A 14,073-nucleotide genomic window follows, 5' to 3' on the forward strand; every position below is an offset into this window, starting at 1 on the left:
TTCCCAAAGTGTTTATATTATTTTTCAGCCACACAGAAGTTCCAGTTGCTCTCACATTGCTGCCAAGTGCTTAATTACAGCCTTTCTGGTGGTTTATATGTTACCTTGGTATGATTTTAATTTTTTATTTTGAAGTACCGAGGTTTGAATTCAGGCCCTCACGCTTGCTAGCAGGTGCTTCACCATTTGAGCTCTTTTTGTTTCATCATTTTTCACATAGGGTCTTACTTTTTGATTAGGCCAGTCTGTTCCACACCCTTCTGTATGTTTACATTTCCAACAGACCTGGAATGGCAGGTGTGCCACCACACCCCAACTTTTTTTTTTCTGGTCCTGGTCTTGAACTCAGGGCCTGGGCACTGTCTCTGAGCCTTTGGGCCACAGCTCTGTTTTTGTGTGTGTGTGTGTGTGTGTGTGTGTGTGTGTGTGTGTGTGTGTGTGTGTGTGTGTGTGTGTGTGTGTGTGTCAATGTGTAAGTGTGTAATTAATTGAAGGTAACAGTCTCTTGGACTTTCCTGACCAGGTGTGTGTGTGTGTGTGTGTGTGTGTGTGTGTGTGTGTGTGTGTGTGTGTGTGTGTGTCAATGTGTAAGTGTGTAATTAATTGAAGGTAACAGTCTCTTGGACTTTCCTGACCAGGCTGGTAATCCTCAGATCTCAGCTTCTGGAGTAGCTAGGAATATAGGCATGAGCCACTGATAGATGACTCACACCCAGCTTTTTATCACTTGAAGTGGGAGTGTCAGGAACTTTTGTGCCCAGGTTGGCCAAGAACTGTGACCCCTCTGATCTTAGCCTCCTGAGTATCTGGGACTGCAAGCATGAACCATCATCCTTTTTTTTGGGGGGGGGCAGTACTTAGGGTTTGAACTTAGAATTTCACATATGCTAGGGTGGTGCTGTGCTGCTGGATCATGCCTCTAGCCCTTATTATTTAGTCATTTCTTTATGTTGATGCTGGGCTTGAACCAGGGTTTGTGCTCTTGCTTATTAGCTTTTTCACTCAAACCTCCTTGACCCTTTTCAGCAGTTGAAAAGTCTCATGGTCCTTTTTTTGGTCAGTTGTGAGGCTCAAACTCAGGGCCAGGGCACTGTCCCTGAGCTTTTTTTGCTCAAAGCTAGTCTAGAGCTCTACCACTTCTAGCCACAGCTCCATTTCTGGTTTTATGGTGGTTAATTGGAGATAAGAGTCTCACAGATTTAGAATCCTTAGATCTCAGGCTTCTGAGTAGTGAGAATTGACAGCCGTGAGTCACCAGTGCCCAGCTTCTCAGAGTTCTCTGCCTGGGATAACTTGTAGTCTGTTAGCTGTTGCTCTCCCCCTCCCTTCATTGCCTTCTCTGGATTAATAGGTTAACAGGTTTCTCATGATTCCGCTTTACTTCTCATTGGTCTATTATGCATATATCTGTCATGTTTTTTGATGGGTGTTTCTGGTGTCAACGTTATCTGTTTTCTTTGGTTTTCAAGACTTGTCACACCACTTGAAATGTAGTGTGAGCATCTTATTTGCAGCATACCTTAAGCCCACCGTTATTGATGCCCAGGTAGATACTTTGCTCATGTATGTACTATGTTTCAATAATTGTCTTTTTAAAAAGATTGCATGGATGCATGGTCTTTGACCCACATCTTTGTTATGAATGATACTTTCTGTTCCTTTATGTAGGTCTGTATTTTCACTGCCTCAAGAACCACCCTTAGCCGGGCACTGGTGGCTCACGCCTGTAATCCTAGCTACTCAGGAGGCTGAGATCTGAGGATCGCGGTTCAAAGCCAGCCCGGGCAGGAGAGACCGTGAGACTCCTATCTCCAATAAACCACCAGAAAACCGGAAGTGGCGCTGTAGCTCAAGTGGTAGAGCGCTCGCCTTGAGCTGAAGAGCTGAAGGACAGCGCCCAGGCCCAGAGTTCAAGCCCCACGACCGACAAAAAAAAAAAAAAAGAACCACCCTTAGCCAGACAGGATGATGTACACTTGAAATCTCAACACTTGGGAAGCCAAGGCAGGAGGATCCAGAACTAGAGACCAGCTTCTACTGGAGACCCTGCCTTTCATAGAACAGACAGACAGAACATGGAACAGACAGACAGAACATGGCGTTAGGCTCTGGGGGCTCACACCTGTCATCCTAGCTATCAGAATGCAGAGATCTGAGGATTGCAGTTCAAAGCCAACCCCGGCAGGAAAGTCCATGAGACTCTTTTCTCCCAATTAACCACCAGAAAACCAGAAGTGGTTTGAGTTGTGGCTCAAAGTGGTAGAGTATTAGGCTTGAACAAAAGAGCTCAGGAAGAGCGCCCAGGTCCTGAGTTCAAGTCCCATGGCTGACCAAAAAAACAATGCCCTTAACATTGCCTATGCAAGGGTCTTTGTAGTCTGCATGCCCTCATCGCCCTGGCCTTCATTCTAGAAAGATGTTCCATTTGGAAATTAGGTTTTAGTGTGTTATGAAAAGCTTTGTAGCCATCCGTGGCTTCTGTGTAAGCAGTCTCTTTATTTCCTACCTCTAAGACTTCCCCTTTACCACAGTTACCAGTATTTTGACTGATAGCCCTTGGGTTGGTGGTTTATAGTGCTAGATATGGAAGTTTAGTTTCAGCCAATTTGGGAGTTTCCTACCTACCCAGAAGGCTGAAATCTAAGGGTCAAAATTCAAAGCCAGCCTACCTACACACACACACAGAATTATCTCCTGTTAATAGCAAAATGACAGATGAGGCATGGCTCAAGTGGGAGAGCACCAGGTGTGAGCAGAAAAGCCCAGTGAGAGCACAGGGCCCTGTGTGCAAGCCCTGGTGCTGGAATGAAACAGAAAGGCAAATTGGAAATTTGTCTGCTACTTCATGTTAAGACATTTGTTTGGTCTGTCATTTTTGTCATATTTCTGTGTTTTTATTTCCTGTCTTCAAATTCATTGATACTCTTCCTTTAGCCTGCTTATAAATCTGTCCTAGTGTATGTTTCTTTTTCTTAGGCCTGCACTGGGACTCTGACATAGTGCCTGACTCTTGCTCATTGGCTGGTGCCCAATCAATCAACCGGCCAGGCCTCTAACCCTTAACTGTGACTTTTTTTTTCTTTAAATGATTCACTTTTAATTCAAAAAGTTTTTATTTTTCTGTTTTATTTCTGCACTTCTCATGTTTACAGGTTCTGTTTTCTGGAATATAAGAACGACTTTTAGGGTGTGTTTTTTTGGGGGGTGGGAGCTGTGGCTTTTTGTTGTTTGGCACGGGGCTTGAACTCTGGGCCTGGGCGCTGTCCCTGAGCTCTTCAGCTTAAAGCTAACACACTACCACTTGAGCCACAGCGCCACTTCTGGTTTTCTGGCGGTTTATTGGCCATCAGTCTCATGGACTTCCTGCCTGTAAGGTCTGCCCTGGGAAGGCCAGGCAGACTCCTCCCTCCTCTTGGCTGTTTCCACCCAGTACCAGTGTCACCTAGATAAATGGCACACCTGGGCAGTCACCGCCCCCTCCTCAGAGCTCACACCTCCCTCCCCCCTCCCCCCTCCCCCCTCCCATGGGACTGTGGGAGAGTCCCTGAGCCTGAGGTTACATCTGAATCCATTGTGGCCATACCCTCCCTGGCCTGGCCACACCTTCCCCCCACCCCTTCCCTACTTAAACCCAGGTTGGCCCCTCAGCCTGTCCCTTTCAGCCATGTGGTCTCCACTGTGTGGTGGCAGCAGTCGGTAAAATAAACTTCCCCTCCTGCCTGAATATCAAGTGGCAGTCTCTCTCCTTAGTCACCTGTTATCCTATCTAAGTACCTAACACCTCAATCCTCAGATCTCAGCCTCCTGAGTAGCTAGGATGACAAGCAAGAGCCCCTGGTGGCTAGATGGTGGCTAGGGTTTGTTTTTGTTTTCCAGTACTGGAGCTTGAGCTCAAGGCCTCTTACTATGGCTTGGCTTTTTACGCCCATGTTCTTTTATACTCATGTTCTACCATGTGAACCATACCTTACTTCTGACTTTTTGCTAATTATTTAGAGGATTTTGTCTCCACAGGCTGGCTCCAAACCAAGATCCTCAGATCTCAGTGGCCCCCACTTCTCCCCCCCCCTCGCCCCCCCTCCCCAGAGTAGCTAGGATTGCAAACATAAGCCACTGGCATCTAGCTCAGTTTCAAAGTTTTGGCTGCCAGTTACATGATCTCCATTAGTTTGTCTGTTTCTATTCATTGGCCCTCTTTCTTGTCAATTCATAATTTTCCTGCCTTCGATTTTGTTACTAGATGCCGATATTTTTTATTTTATACTGAGTTCTATGTTTTGTTGTATTCTTTTAAGTTGTCTTTGACTTGGGAAGAACATGACTGAGATTCAGATTGTGCAAGTACTATGAGGTGCCCTGCTAAAGGATTTCAAATGTACCTTCCTGTGCCTTCCTTTCAGAGACTTCATCTCTTTGTCAGTGGGAGGTGTTACTTTCACAGCTCGTGGCTTCTGGTACACAGTGGTGCGCCTGGTTCCCACTCACATGAACTTGCAAGTAAAAGTCGGGAGATCCAGGAAAAGAACGGAGCTGGGATGGTTTAGTTAAGACATCAGTGGAGGTTGCGAGAAGTGGAACTGGCACTTTTTAAACCGTAAGCTGGTCGATGGTGGCTCCCTATAATCCTAGCCTGTCATCCCAGCTACTCAGGAGGCTGAGATCTGAGGATCACAGTTCAAAGCCAGCCTGGGCAGGAAAGTCCGTGAGACTCTTATCTCCAATAAACCATCAGAAAACCACCAGAAGTGGCGTTGTGGCTCAAGAGGTAGCGTGCTTGCCTCAAGCTGAAGAGCTGAGGGATAGTGCCCAGGCCCAGAGTTCAAGCCCCCCACGACCAACAATAACAGCAAAAGCCACAAAAACCACTAAGGAAGATGGGAGATAGAGCTGTGGAGAACACAGTGGTGGCAGAAAGGCTTCAGGAGCGGACTGGGGAGTGTGGTGCCACCTCTAACTGCAGAGAAGTCCCCTTTGATACTCAAAGGGCAGAGCTGCCTGGTGGTGGAGCTTTTTCAGTGTCCCTCTGCCCACAGGTCGAGCAAGTTCCTGCATCACAGGGCATGGCAGAGTTAAGAGTTGGATCAGAGAGACAAAAAGTGGCTCATGTAACCTTACAAGGTAGGAGGTCTTCTTGCTGAGGCTTGACTGGTTTATCAGAAGCCACACAAAGTGGACGCATGCTCTAGGCAAAGGAGTATATGCAGTGACATAGAAGCAGAACTCTGTCCTGCGGAACTTTGAGGCATAGTAAATAAATTCAGAGTTACCCAGAGCGCTTGGGAGTGAACAGGACATGAACTTCTGCCTCCTGAGGCAAACATGGAAAGGGGCTGTAGTCAGCCTGCATATCACCAGGCAAGGGGGATGGAGTGGAGGTTGGGGGAGAAAGCCTGTGCACTGAAGGTACGGGCCTGCCCCTCCAGCCCAGCTTCCCCGGCCACTACCCATGGTTAGCCTGTCTTGTCTGACTGCTTGTCACTGCCCACAGTGAGATCTGCAGACCTCATGGCCTTTGCAGTTACTTTCAGTTTTAGATTTGTCTCATTTTTAGGGTTTAAATCCAATCTGCACAGAACCCCAGCTGTCGTGGCTAATTCAAGCTTTCTCCAAAGGTGTAAGTAGTGAAGTCAGAGTTGCCAGGGTGGATGTGGGTAGGGAAGTCAGTCACTAGGGTGGATGTGGGTAGGGAAGTCAGTCACTAGGGTGGATGTGCGTAGGGAAGTCAGTCACTAGGGCAGAAGCTATGCTCAGGGTCCTCAAGCCTTCTCTGTGCATCCACAGTGGACAAAGCTGTGGAAAGGAGTTGGGTAGGATTTTCATTTTTTTGCCAGGCTGTCTGTGGTTCTTCGGCTCACCAGGCTTGTGGTCCTAACAGGTTGTGGCTGTTGATTGTGAGAAGCTGGCAGTCTCTGATCTTGTGGGACAGTACCACAGGCTCAGTGATGAGGCTGGAAGTCAAGACACCAGTGCTCTGGCCCATGGCTGGCTCCCTCCCCCTTGTAGCCTGCTTTTCCTGAGGTCACAGCTTCCAGCTCCCACTGGGCAGGGGTGACACTGCTCCGTGCTCCTGGCCCACCAGGCAGGCTGATCGGGCTCTTCTGGTTCTTCTTCTGATGTCTACATGCTCAACCCCTGGACAAGATAGGCCCTGGAAGGGTTCGTTGTCCTGTAGCAAACTGGGTAGAGAACCCAGGTAAAGGAGCACTGCTCCCTTGGGAAAAGCAGCGCCGTTCTCTGACTCTCAGAAAGTTCTCTGCAGGGGCCTGTCCCAGGCAGGCCTCCACACTTGTCTTTGAAGGTGGTTGGGGATGTGTGAGATCTGGCTGCCTCCTGTGAGCCCTGCGGGGATGCTGCAGTGCCCAGCCCACTGGGCAGCGTGGCACCCACGGGCCAGGGGCCAGCGGTATGGGGGAGCAGGAAGGGTAGGGACTATGTCTCCAGGGTGAGGTTCTGATCTCCACTGGTGATTGATTGAGATCCTTTCTGTATGTGGGTACAAGTGACACCACCATCTCACCAGCTTCATTTGGCTTTATCTAGAATATTCTTCTAAAACCTCTGTGTTCCTCAATCAAAGCAGGCACCCCGCAGAGAGAGAGGCACTGCCTCCCACTGCTGGGTGCTGTCTCAGAGCACCCTGGCGGTTCTTGTGAGGGTCTCCACCACTCCTGGGTGGCCAAGGGCCCCTCATTCCCGAAGGTTCCCGCTGGCCCGTCATCTCACGTACTGCTTAGGACACCAGGGACAGAACTGTTCTTTCTTAAAGAATAAATATATTGAGTTCTCTCATGTGATGATGATATAAACCATCAGAATAGTAACAAAAAAAATCAATCCAAATAAAAATCTTGAGAGACCACGTCTGAGTTAATATTGGTTAAGATGTTTTTAATGTCTCATTTTAAAATTTTCTTCTATAGGCATTTTTCTAATTAGTCAAGAAAAGGTTGGTGGCTGAACATTGGACGTGACTGGTCTATTCTGTTTCTGAAGCAGGGTCAAGATCTTCTTCTTCATTCACCACTGGGGGGCTCCCAGCCAGAGGCCAGTGGTCCCAACAGGCTGCCGTTGGGTGGGCAGACACTGACCCCCGCAGGGCTGGGCACCGTGCCCCCGGACCCTGCCTGCTCGTGTGAGGCCTGCAGCGAGCGCAGGTATGTGCTATGTGAGCCATGCCACCCATGCTGGGCCAGGGTGTCTCCAGAGCATGTTGGGATGGGATGGGAAACGGCTTTTCTGACAAAATGCAACCAAATTTGAACCAACCTGAGTATGGGGCTGAGAATGAAGGCCTGGCCGCTATGGAGGGGAGCGACACAAGACAAGAAGTCCTTGCCATTGAGGGATGAATACTTAGGAAACTTGTCCTGAGAAAGTGAGAGAAGTCTTATTAGAATGTAACGGAAACGGGTGGTAGTGATGGCGGTTGCAGAGAGGTGAAGAGGGAGAAGCGGACCTGATAGGGCTTTGTACCCAACCTGGGAAAGAAGCCAGTGGGCACAGAGGAGGGAAAGCCACAGGCTCCAGAGCACCTTGCAGGTGGACACTTGCCCTAACTGCTGGTTTCTCTGTTGTGTCACAGAGACATCTCAGCAGAGACGGACCGGGAACCACAGCAGCTGCAGAACTACTGGTCAGAAGTACGCTACATGGTCCGATGCATATATCGCCAGGCAGGGACCCCGCTGGCAGATGACCAGGACCAGACTTTGGTACCTGACAAGGAGGGAGTGAAGGAGCTCGTGGATAGGTACACGTTACCCCTGTGTGTTTTTCCCTGTCCAGGTCCTTGCCTTTTCCGCCGCCTGTGGATTTCCTTTTAGGTCCTGAGTGAAGCTGGGCTGGGCTCACTCGGCCCAGGATGTGGTGCAGGTCTTCAGAAGACAGCTGGGAAAAATGAGCCTTGTGGGTAAAACATAGAAAGGTCTCCTGATGAAACATAAAACGTTTCTGTCATTTCCTTGTGTTAAAACTGACAATGCCTCCTGGTGTCTCTGCTGTACAAAGGTGATGCCAAACACTCTTGAATTTACCAGCCCAGGGAGAAAGGCTGAGCGCCCACATTACTGAGATGTGAGTTCTGGCAGCTTGGGAAGGTGCCTGCAGCCTGGCGGTGTGGGGTGGGGCGGGGCGGGCTGGGCCGAGGAGCTGGGTCTACTGAGTAGCTGCCCACCCAGAAGTAGCTCCCACCCTGCATCTCTTCAGCGTTTACTACAGCTTGTACCATTCTTTCCCCCTGATGTTTGAAATGTTCAAAATAAAACAACAAATTTGAGCTGGACATTTCATGGGTTGATTCTCATTTTGGTTTCTTTCTGCCTCACATTTTGAATGCATTCTTTGGGGATCTTATAAACTCTTGTTTAACTGTACAGTAGATTTTATCAGGCATTCAAGGAGATGAGTTATAGTTAGCATCATTCAGGGTTTGACCTCACACACTCGTGGTGTCTGAGGTGTTTCAGGTGACGTGCCTTTTTTAGTAGATATGTTTCCTCATGAGTGTGGGAAATGTACATACTCATGACTTCTTACATTATTGGTGCTATGTCTTGGATGCCATAGAGTAAAATTTAGCACAGTATTGATGTCCCAGTATATGACTGAACTTCTGCAACATCTTCCACATAATTCTGGCTCATTTCATGTTTGTAATAGATTTTCATAAATTTATAAAATACAAAAATGGACAAAGAGGGGCTGGGAAGGTGGCTCTGTGGTAGAGTGCTTGCCTTGCATGCATGAGGTCCTGGGTTCAATTCCTCGGCACCACATAAGCAGAAAAAGCCAGAAGTGGCGCTGTGGCTCAAGTGGTAAGAGAGCCAGCTTTGAGCTGAAGAGCTGAGGGAGAGCGCCCAGGCCCAGAGTTCAAGCTCCACAACTGACCCAAAAAAAATAAGGACAAAGATACTAAGAATTGTGTCTAACCTCCCCACACTGAACTAAAGATAAAAGTTATCCAGTGGTTTTGATTTTTTTAAACATCAGTTGGTTGTATAAAGAGATTTCATTTTGATATGCCTATATATTCATCCCATTTGCTTTGATCAGACTTAGCGTACCACCAGCACCACTACCACCATCCCTTGGCCACACTCCTCCTCCCCTCTTCCTGCTTCCCAGAATCTTCCGTTGGTCCTGTGAGTCTGGTTGTTGCCATGTCATTTGACTTGTCTGTGGCTCTCCTTATGCAAATAGGAGACATTCTGTGAGTATTATCTATTGCTGGGCACGATGAGCATGTCTGTAATCTTAGCACATGGGAAATGGACACAGAAAGATCATGAATTCAAGGCCAGCTTGGAATATATAGTGAGTTGAAGACCAGATTGAGCTATATAACTACACCTGATCTAAATTACACCAAGGGTGGGGATGTAGCTCTGGCCTCACATGAAAATGACCCTAGGTTTAAGGCTCAACACTGTAAAAAAACAAAACAAGATTACTTTGGTAAAATATACCAACCGTAGTGGGAATCTTACCAACCTAGGTTATTTTTCTAATTGAATTTTATGTAAGATTTCACGTTTTGTTGTAAAAGTTTAGTCTGTCTTCATCTTTTGCAGTCTAATTAGTGTGGTTGTTTAAAAATGAAATGGCAATTTATGTACTTCTCTTTTGACCTCACATGGCACCCACAAGGGCCCAGTAAGCCCAAGAAATAAGCTTAGTACATTTTATGGTTTGTTTCTAACAGGAGCCACGCTCAACTGGGTCCTCCTGGTGGTACGTTAGGGTGGATGCTTTGGTCCTTTTTCAGTGGTCCTAGGCTTCCATCTAGAGGATCTCAGAAGTACACGGTTAAAAGCAGTGATGATAACTTTAGCCAGAATAATGCTGAATACTTCAGAACAAGTTTTTTTTTAAGAGTGGATCATCTCTCTGGTTGTGGTAGTGCATGCCTGTAATCACTTCTTTATAGAAAGCTGAGCAAGATAGGAGGCTCAAGAGTTTGAGGCCCCTGCCTGGGCTCCAGTGGCTCACGCCTGTAATCCTATTTACTCAGGAGCTGAGATCTAAGGATCTTGGTTCAAAGCCAGCCCTGGCAGGAACATCCATGAAATTCTTTTTTTTTTTTGGGGGGGGGGTGGTCTGGTCGTGGGGCCTGAACTCTGGACCTGGGCTCTGTCCCTCAGCTCTCCAGCTCAAGGCTAGCGCTCTACCACTTGAGCCACAGCACCACTTCCGGCTTTTTTCTTATGTGGTGCTCAGGAACTGAACCCAGGGCCTCATGTATGCAAGGCAAGTGCTCTACCACTGAGCCACCTTCCCAGCCCCTCCGTGAAATTCTTATCTGCAGTAAACCACCAGAAAACTGGAAGTGATGCTGTAGCTCAAGTGATAGCGTTCTAGCCTTGAGGTGAAGAGCTAAGAGACAGCACCCAGGCCCAGAGTTCAACCTCCACAACCAAACCGCCCCCGCCCCCCAAAAAAAGAGTTTGAATAAAAAGATCATCTCCCCGTTTGGAAAGAAATTAAGAAATTAATGACAATGTTGGCTGTCATTGTGATTAGTGGTTTGAGAATGTACTTTTCCCCGTTCTTCAGTTTACTATAGTTTATCATTTCTTGTTGGAATTATTTTATTTATTTTTATTGGGGGGTTCCGGTCGTGGGGCCTGAACTCTGGGCCTGGACACTGTCCCTCAGCTCTTCAGCTGAAGGCTAGCACTCTACCACTTGAGCCACAGCACCACTTCCAGCTTTTTTCTTTTTGCTTATGTGGTGCTGAGGAATCAAACCCAGGGCCTCATGCATGCAAGGCAAGCGCTCTACCACTGAGCCACCTTCCCAGCCCCTGTTGGAATAATTTTAAAACAGCATAAATTATGTCTGAAACTTCCTCTGATTATAAAAATAATAGAAACCCATTTGTATTCTGTCCTGAGTTTCTAGAAAGAAGGAAACTGCAGTCTGTCTCAGCCAGGTGTTACCTCTGTAGGGTAGGTCAGTCAGTCACACTTGAGCCTTCCCAGAGAACCCTCATCAGTCCTGCCAGTTGTTAATGGTGTGTGGTTGAGGCCCAGGTTGATTTCCTTTGCATAAACAGCACTCCATGGAAGAATTGCTCAGGGCAAAGTAGATTGTGTGAACTCCTGGCGATGCTCTGTGTCTGCATTCTTCATCGTGAGGGGAATGTTGGGGACCCTTGCAGGTGGTCATGAAGGTGACAGTAGGTGACCACCTCCAGAACGCCTTAGGGAAGGTGCTCACTGACATGAAGACCACCCCATACAGCTGCATTACGTGAAAAGGCCACATCTAAGCGGTGGCTCTCTCTGCAGGCTCTGTGAGCGGGACCCCTACCAGCTGTACCAGCGGTTGGAGCAGCAAGCCCGGGAGTATGTGTTGGAAATGAAGGTCCGCCTGCTCCGGCACCTGTCAGCCGCTGCGAAGGCAAAGGCCACTTCTGGCCTGCAAGGCCCGCCACAAGCACATCACTTCGTCTCCCTCCTCCTGGAGGAGTACGGGGCCCTCTGCCAGGCTGCACGCTCCATCAGCACCTTCCTCGGCACTCTGGTGAGTGTGGTAGAGGAACATGGCAGGTGATTGCATTGTCACATGCTCTGTACACTGTCAGATTCCTTCCTCCACAGGACTGCGTGGGGACCTTGCCAGCCAGGGGAAGCATTGAAGGGATTGATATCTGGATGAGATGACACAGAAATACTGAGGCCTGGGGAACAAAGCATGGGGCCAGGCAGCAGTGAAGAGAGCTCCCATGAATAGAGAGAACAAAGAAAAGTCCTTTGTATTTTTGGGTGTTAATGCTGTTGTGCATGTGAGGCCTGTAGAGAGTGACCTGAGTTCCTGTGCGTGTGCACACCCCTCCTAGGTATATGCCCAGTAGCCCAACACAGGAAAGGGACAGGCCTTTGGAAGCCACCCTGGCCCTTGCAGGGACCACACTGTTCTAGCAAAGGACTCAGATGTGCCTCTGACCTCCTCAGAAAGTCAGTCATACCTTGATGGAGAAGGCATGGCATAGAAATAAGGGTATCTGCCTTTTGGAAGCTTTCTTAACACCCTAGGCAAAAGTTGTAGCAAGATACTGCCTCAAAAACAAAGGAAAATAGAAAAGACTAAGGTAGTAGCTCCAGTGGTAGAGTGCTTGCCTAGCATTCCAAGGCCTTGGGTACAATCTCCAGCACCAAAGAAAAGGGTTGTCTGGTTTGGTCTGGTTTGGTCTGGTTTGGTCTTTTTTAGATAAAAGGGGGTTATAAAAAATATGAGACATAAATTGAAGAGGTCCCTCACTGGGTGAGATTTTAAGAAGGAAATTAGAGAGCTGATGCTAGTGACTCACACCTGTAATCCTAGATATTCAAAAGGCTGAGATCTAAGAATCAGAGTTCAAAGCCAGCCTGGGCAAGAAAGTCCCTGAGACTCTTTATCTCCAATTAAACACCAAGAAAGCTGGAAGTGGAGCTGTGGCTAAAGTGATAGCGTGCTAGCCTTAAGCAAAAAGCTCAGGGACAGCACACAGGCCCTGAGTTCAAGCCCCAGGACTGCCACTAAAAAAAGAAGGAAATTGGATTGATAGAGAAGATGGTTGAAATATCAGAATACTACGATCCAGAAGACATGGAGGACTGGTGCAGTGATGTCATGACCACTGTACTCCCAAGGTATCATCTGAAGACACTGATGAGTTCTCTTGAATTTCTCAGGAAATTCTGCCACTGCCAGAATGCCACGAGTGGAGGGGGCAATTAGTACCTTGGCATCAAGTGATCTGTATGCACTGAAACGATTTAAAATGTAGAGCTTCTATTACATTTTGGAAGCCTAACTGCAAAGAAATGACAGTCAAATACATAGTTTCCTGTGCTTCTCTTTCCCTCCCTCATCCATCGGCGTGCACACCTTCATCCTTCTTCATGCGCGGCTCCTGAAGGAGCAGGAGAGGTGGCCTCCTGTGTGCTTGGCCCTGGGGGGCACAGAGACGGCTCACAGGCCCCGTGTGCTGGGACTGTGCAGAGGCCGCATAGGAAATCCTGCTGGGAAATTTCTCCTCTTTACCAGTTCATCTTTTGTTTGTCTTTTGTCCCCTTAACTAGGAAAACGAACACTTGAGAAAGTTCCAGGTGACCTGGGAACTGCATAATAAACATCTGTTTGAAAATCTGGTCTTTTCAGAGCCACTTCTCCAGAGCAGCTTGCCAGCACTGGTGTCGCAGATCAGGTATTCAGTGTTGACTTGTGTGTCCTGATGTGTGGCATCCCAGTCTTTCCTGTAATGTGTGTGACTGCAGACTGCTGGAGGTTTCTTCGGGAAAAACAATGGGGCCTAATGAAAGAAAGTTGGGCAGAAAGCTCAAACCTAAGGAGTAACAATACAGTTAAGCTCGTAAGTAGTGACTGTAAGCGCTGCTAAAATCTCATAAATGCAGGAAGGCCACAGTGGGTGCAGCGTTGGTCACTCACTGCAGCTTCAGTGTAAATGGTAACCTCTCACCGTGCTGCGTGCCCCGACCCCCGCAACAGGTAAGAATCTGCAGAGCAGGAACAGGTGACAGCACTGCTGCTTCCTGGTTTTCCACCTGTCACGGGGGTCTCTACAGTGTAGCTCCCATGACAAGGAAAGTGTCGTGCTTTACCATGCCCAGAGTCACTCTGGGTCAGGGTTGTCCCTGGGAGTTGATGGGAGGTAGATGAGAACACAGCTCGGAGCATGGCTGGCTCCCTTCGGGCTTCACTGTGCAATGCCTCTGCCACAGAGGTCTCTGCATGCCTTAGCTCTTCCTCTCTATTCACCCTTGGGTTGTTCCTCCTGGAGGAAGACCAAGGCAAGTGTATAACGTTGGGAATTTGCTGGGGGTAAGTGAGGGAATGCAGGCTGGGGTCACCATGTTCAGTTAGTAAGCACCCCCTTTGTGTGATGTTCCTCAGCAAAGCCTAGTTACACATGAGCTATCACAGCTCTGTAAGTTGGGTTTTTTTGTTGTTTTGGGTTTTCGTTTTCATTTTTGTTTTTGTTTTTTTTTTTTTGTTGGTCGTGGGGCTTGAACTCTGGGCCTGGGCACTGTCCCTCAGCTCTTCAGTTCTACTGCTTGAGCCACAGCGCCA

General features: G+C 48.1%; 1 protein-coding gene across 1 annotated transcript in view; it reads left to right on the top strand.

The window, feature by feature from the left end:
- Fam193a (family with sequence similarity 193 member A) overlaps positions 1-14,073 on the top strand; it is a 122,539-nt gene that overhangs the window by 60,186 nt on the left and 48,280 nt on the right. Inside the window, exons 3-6 of the mRNA XM_070021706.1 lie at positions 6,997-7,154; positions 7,583-7,750; positions 11,289-11,523; positions 13,065-13,189. Of these exons, the coding sequence (XP_069877807.1) occupies positions 6,997-7,154; positions 7,583-7,750; positions 11,289-11,523; positions 13,065-13,189 (686 nt within the window). The remainder of the gene's footprint in view (positions 1-6,996; positions 7,155-7,582; positions 7,751-11,288; positions 11,524-13,064; positions 13,190-14,073) is intronic.

Source organism: Dipodomys merriami, unplaced genomic scaffold (assembly GCF_024711535.1).
Source record: "Dipodomys merriami isolate MVZ:Mamm:240054 unplaced genomic scaffold, mDipMer1.0.p SCAF_143, whole genome shotgun sequence".
Lineage (NCBI taxonomy): Eukaryota > Metazoa > Chordata > Mammalia > Rodentia > Heteromyidae > Dipodomys > Dipodomys merriami.